This window comes from Limulus polyphemus, unplaced genomic scaffold, assembly GCF_000517525.1.
Source record: "Limulus polyphemus unplaced genomic scaffold, Limulus_polyphemus-2.1.2 Scaffold3711, whole genome shotgun sequence".
Lineage (NCBI taxonomy): Eukaryota > Metazoa > Arthropoda > Merostomata > Xiphosura > Limulidae > Limulus > Limulus polyphemus.
This window is the reverse complement of record NW_013669321.1, coordinates 108,329-114,763: the sequence shown is the minus strand read 5'-3', so window position 1 is coordinate 114,763 and position 6,435 is coordinate 108,329. Positions and strand designations below refer to the sequence as shown.

The following is a 6,435-nucleotide window of genomic DNA, read 5'->3' as shown; positions in this document are numbered from 1 at the left end:
TTAGATGTTTGCCAGTAAACACTATATAAGTAAGTCATTAGATGTTTGCCAGTAAACACTATATAAGTAAGTCATTAAATAAATATATAAATAAGTCATTAGATGTAAAACTTAGACACAAAATAAATCTCAACACTTTTATTCCCATTGACCAAGGATACACTACAGGTACCATAGCTGCTTTGCTTATTATATGCATTACCATAAACATGTCTATTAATTTTCTTGAAATAAATTACTTCAACAAGCTTCTACAAGCATGTGATACAGCTCTTGAAATACAGTTTATGTATTAAATAAATAAATAGGATTCAACTCAGTTCCAAAGATCAACTTTCAAGTAAACTGTACTCCAAAGCTTGAAACAAGCTTATAAACAAAACATATACAGAGATAAAGATTAATTACAGTGTTTTTGAACTAACAAATAATGGCTCAAACTGAATAGTTAATAAAAAAGAATTTTCCCTTTTAATAATAATTCAAATAAGAGCCACAAAATCTTAACTCTTGGCTTTAAGGGAAACAAAAAAGAACAATAATTGAGCATCTGACATACGATCCATAGGAAACATAAACATACATGTGCTCATTCTGTCTTTTACCATAGATTGAAAGCTTGTTTTTATGTGGTACATTATAATACACATACTTGTTCAAAGCTCCAACAGTTTTTACATAGTATACATAATAAGGAAAACAATTCAAAATAGCAGATGAAACAAGAGACAACATATGAAGCTTTTCTGAAGAAGACTGTAAAAAGGTACATGATTAAAAGTCCTTTTTCCTCTTGGGTCTTAGTGAAGAAAACTGAAATACAAAAAAAAATATGTTAGACATTCTCCTACAGTTCTCCTTCAAGTGTATGGAAAAATTAAGACAAATTAAACAATAAAATAGTGTAAAGAAACTTTAGAATCCTAAAAGTGAAAATATGGAACTATATTATTGTAGTTTGCTACTTTATGATAACACTTACGTTTGTCCGTATAATATTTCAAATATTGCACAGTTGAATAGAGTTGTAATTTCATTTTAAATAACATAAAAAGCATATTATTTAGGAGAGCCAGTAATCTTGGCCGATAAGTTAAAAAACGTAACAGCACTAACAAGTTAAAACTAAATTAGCTATTAAGTGACTTCGTTACGTCACATACCTTATAAATGAACTGTAGAAAAGTTTGAGAGACTCAAAGATCTCCTTCTACCAAGACATTGAGAGAGAAAGTAGTACTACATTCTCCAGAACTGTCTACAGCAACAGCCGTGTACTGACCAATATCTGTCGCCAGTGCTGCTGGGATTTGTAAAATAAATGTTTTTCCTTTTTGAGTTATCTGATGCCTTGGACTTTCTTCTTCGAACAGTTTTCCATCTTTAAGCCAGCGTACTGAAAGGCAAAATAAAAGCATACACTTAGCATTTTCTGCATTAAATTTTACATAACAAAATATTTTAATTCAATATTCACTAGACAATTACAGTATACATTGCCATAATTATAGAAATGGCAATTACACAAAGCAAACAAAATAAAAAAAAATTTTTTTTGGAAAAATAGAAAAAGAAAAATATTCTAAAATTTATTGAAACAAATAGTTTTAGAAGAAAAAAAAACAACCTGTTAGTGCATCCTTTTCTGTCTTCAGCTTAAAAGTAACGGGTTGATTTTCTATAACAGTGGCAGACTGAGGAAATTCGGCAAAACCAGGACCCTTCAGAGTCTCCTTAGGAACTGTTAAGAGCAAAAAATAAATGTTTTGGATAAGACTGCATATGCACTAACAAACAAACGTTTTTACAAGAGGAGAACCACTTCGGAATTTGAAATTTAATGATAATACGATCAATACAAAACAACTGTAGATTTAAAGTTTGTTTAAAGCTGTCTATTAGATCTTATGACAAAGACTAAATAAACTGATGAAACTGAACCATCTTCAACCAGAAATTGTTAAATGAACTTAGACCGGTTATTGATATGTAACATCAACGAACTACAATACACGATACATAAAATTTAACCCACTGACTGTGACCGCTTTAAACGCACGCACAATTTTTGCAAGCCATACACCATATATGCCACACTCGCATTCAGCTGCCAAAGGTGAACCGTACCCTATATGCCGATTCAGTAGTCAATGGGGAAAATTTAAATGTATAACTTATTAAATGTTTCAAAAATGGGAGCAGAAACCATTACAACTTCTGTAACAGTTTCTCAATACTGTAATATTCACCAGAGATAGGTGTCAGCTTATGTGTCACCTCAATATTCAGTACAAATAAATTGTAAAAGTTTGAGTGCTATAAGTCAACTGGGTTTACTTGTCATACATCTTCCAGAAAGAGTGGGATCTTTACACTATCATAGTGATATAGATAGCAAGGTTTAATGTCTGTGAATATTAAACAGGCATGTAAATTTAAACTTCATTAAAGTTGTTATGGTGTTTTAATAATGAATTTTCCATAATTCAGCTACACAGATTTCGAAAATAATATCCATTTTTTTTCTATCATGTAAGGATTTTTTACAAATCGGGGAAAACAAAAAAACTGTTACTTAGATCAAATTATTATTTCATTTACCACAATGAATATTTTTTATAATTATGATTGTTAACAAAACTACAAATAAACTGAAAAAAAAGGGAAGAACATTGATGTCAAACGAATCTGTATCCTCATTCATCCTGATTTTTTTTTGTGAACTCTACGTCTTTTAGTCTCAAAGCTACATCTTGTGGTCTTTCTTTTATGTATTGCATTATGACGTTTTGTAAAAAATCTGTACGTGGTGGAGAAAAATGGATATCATTTTCGGAATCAGTGTACAGGAATTACTATAGAACATGTAAAAATTTCAAGACAATAAAACCATCACATGCCTATGTTATTTAAGTTGTACTATTTCATGTCTTCAGAAATTTTCCTGTGTCATAATAATAAGAAGGTTTTTAGCAAATGAAATAGTTTACGCTGAAGTTTTTAAAATATTCACTAAAAAGGTAGAGGTCAGTTCCGTCAGAATAACATTCCTCCACTTTGTTTCTGAAGTTACACTTTCTTGTAAGTTATTTAAATAACATTATAATGTGAAAGTGAGAAATGAATTTTGAAAGTTAATTGCCAAATATAATTCAGCTAATATTCATAGCTATGTTGATCAATAATTTAAAAAATAAATGAAAACATAAGAATGCCTATTAAGTTAATTTTTCCTCAATATTTACAAAAAATTTCAATAGTTTCTAGCAGCATTAAACCTGGAAACCAGAGATAGCAAAAACAAAAAATTCTCAGTTCACCAAGAAGATCACACTTTGAGAAGAAAAAGATTCATCTTACCTAAAACTATTAAGGTGCAACTACTAAATGCTTCACCGCCATCATTAAAGGCCTCACACGTGTAAATTCCTCCATCTTCTGGAAAAATCTCATTAATTACCAACTGATATGTATCTCCATACTGTCTGTAGTCAAAGTCCTTACTGGGTTTGATTTCCTTGTCATTATGGAGCCATACAACGTCAAATTTAGAGGAACCTTGAATTAAACAACAAAATCATAGTTAAACTTGTCGTGAGGACACGTTTCATATATGACTCAGTTAAAAATATCAGTAAAACCTCTTAAGTTACACTATATATATTGTATAATACGTAATGGTAAACATAAACAATTTTAACAAAAGTAAGTTGTTGAAAGGCAGTTACACTATAGTTACACTTAAGTTACACTATATATATTGTATAATACGTAATGGTAAACATAAACAATTTAAACAAAAGTAAGTTGTTGAAAGACAGTTACACTTAAGTTACACTATATATATTGTATAATACGTAATGGTAAACATAAACAATTTAAACAAAAGTAAGTTGTTGAAAGACAGTTACACTATAGTTACACTTAAGTTACACTATATATATTGTATAATACGTAATGGTAAACATAAACAATTTTAACAAAGTAAGTTGTTGAAAGACAGCTTACTTAAAGCATTTCCTTTTCCTGAAATTTTGAACTAAATATTTTAAGTCAATTAATACTTAATGTAATTAGATACTTAAAACTGGTGTAACCATAGGCTTCTACCTACACCCTCATTACTGGTGACACTAATTACTCAGTAGTAATAACTTTATTATAGTCTGCCTACATTTTTCTTACTGTAGTATTTGCAGATGCATTTAAAATCAACAGCCCAAAATTCAAGAGAATCTGTATGCAGAGTCTGAAATAACCCAAACTCGAACATGGCATTGTTCTTATAAACTGTGATTATGTATGATAATGAAGACACCAGTGTAATCTATCAATATGCATAACAGTAACGACTATTTATTCATCTGTAATACCCTTAAAATATTTTATACTGGCTACTTACCCCATTATAGTAACACAAGAGTAATATACTTACTTCTGATTGCACACTGAAGAGTTAAAGGTTCACCATCTTTAATCATTGAACTTTTCAGATGTTCTGTGATCCGTGGAGGTTTACTTTAACACAAGAGTAATATACTTACTTCTGATTGCACACTGAAGAGTTAAAGGTTCACCATCTTTAATCATTGAACTTTTCATATGTTCTGTGATCCGTGGAGGTTTACTTTAACACAAGAGTAATATACTTACTTCTGATTGCTCACTGAAGAGTTACAGGTTCACCATCTTTAATCATTGAACTTTTCATATGTTCTGTGATCCGTGGAGGTTTACTTTAACACAAGAGTAATATACTTACTTCTGATTGCTCACTGAAGAGTTAAAGGTTCACCATCTTTAATCATTGAACTTTTCAGATGTTCTGTGATTCGTGAAGGTTTACTTTAACACAAGAGTAATATACTTACTTCTGACTGCACACTGAAGAGTTACATGTTCACCATCTTTAACCATTAAACTTTTCAGATGTTCTGTGATTCGTGAAGGTTTACTTTAACACAAGAGTAATATACTTACTTCTGAACCTGAAGAGTTACAGGTTCACCATATTTAACCATTAAACTTTTCAGATGTTCTGTGATTCGTGAAGGTTTACTTTAACACAAGAGTAATATACTTACTTCTGATTGCACACTGAAGAGTTACAGGTTCACCATCTTTAACCATTAAACTTTTCAGATGTTCTGTGATCCGTGGAGGTTTACTTTCTCCTTTTTTATCAGTTGTCTTGGCACCTTCCATAGCTAAAAGGTAAAACAATCAAAACCTGAACTGTGTTTATTTGCAACAGTAATAAACTGCAATCTTTAAAGGAACAGAAAATAGGGGATTATTTACAAATTATTTGTAATAGAAAATGGACACATTATGTCTTTTAATTTTAAAATGTGGACATTACACGGGTTCTAGAATTTTGATCTGTTAGTAATTTCTACATTCTTAACTTTCTAAGTTACCGTAGGATGGAAAAACTTATAAGTTAAAACAGAAACAGTGACCTGAAACAGATTTTAAGTCATTGAGAAATATCACTTTCATAACAAAATACCTATATATTGTTTATTATTATGTTTACTTAACAGTTAACATTAAAGAAAATTAATGAATGATTTGTTTTATGATAAAGTTGAAAGTTAAAAACTATCATGAAGCTTTCATATTTTACTTTAAAACTAATAAATACGTTAGAATTAAACACTTTTGAGTACTTTATTTCTAAACATTTTTTTATTATAAATGCAAGGCGTAATCGTATGCATTTCCTAACCAGGACTTAACTTATAGTTCATGAACCATTTCAATACCTTGATTACAATAAGTTTACATGTAACAAACAAAATCTTATAAAATATAAAATGTTTCACTGAATATAGTTAAACATTTTTTTATCTCAAAATGCATTTCAGATAGATACTCACAGGTAGCTAATACCTCAAGCTATTGGCAAAAACGTTTTGTAAATGTACCATGTCTTTGAAAACTTCCATTAATAATGTGTCAGTCATATTGACCACCCAAGTTGCTTGGTGCTGGGGAAGTAAGGGTTCTTCCATTCCACTACACAGGAGAACCTTGGAGTGGTACAAAGACCAGACAGGAACAATCTGATCATCTGCATAAGGTCACACGCTCACAGGGTGTGCAATGGATTAATGCAAGTAGGGACAGAAGAAGCTGACCAATAAGTGGGTTTGGAACTACACACTTAGCTAATTATTATTTTCTATGCATTTGTTAGTGCAGTACGGCTTGGAGGATAAATATATATATATATATATACCATATTTGTTAGTGCAGTATGGCTTGGAGGATGAATATAAATATATATACCACATTTTTCGGAATATAAGACGCACCCTTATTTTGAAGACAAAGTTTTGGGGAAAAAGAAGCTACAGTTGCATTTGAAAGATTTTTATTGAACAAAAATTCAATTTAATACTTTAAAAATTAGTATATATTGTTCTAAAC

The 6,435-nt window shown here is 30.3% G+C and overlaps 1 protein-coding gene across 1 annotated transcript in view; it reads right to left on the bottom strand.

Moving 5' to 3' along the window:
• Positions 1-123: 123 nt before the first annotated feature.
• Positions 124-6,435, bottom strand: part of LOC106469892 (twitchin-like) — a gene marked incomplete at its 5' end in the record, with an annotated part of 114,304 nt that continues 107,992 nt past the window's right edge. The window contains 5 exons of the mRNA XM_013930413.1: positions 124-813; positions 1,164-1,396; positions 1,628-1,741; positions 3,361-3,558; positions 5,085-5,207. Coding sequence (XP_013785867.1) covers positions 1,197-1,396; positions 1,628-1,741; positions 3,361-3,558; positions 5,085-5,207 — 635 coding nt within the window. The remainder of the gene's footprint in view (positions 814-1,163; positions 1,397-1,627; positions 1,742-3,360; positions 3,559-5,084; positions 5,208-6,435) is intronic.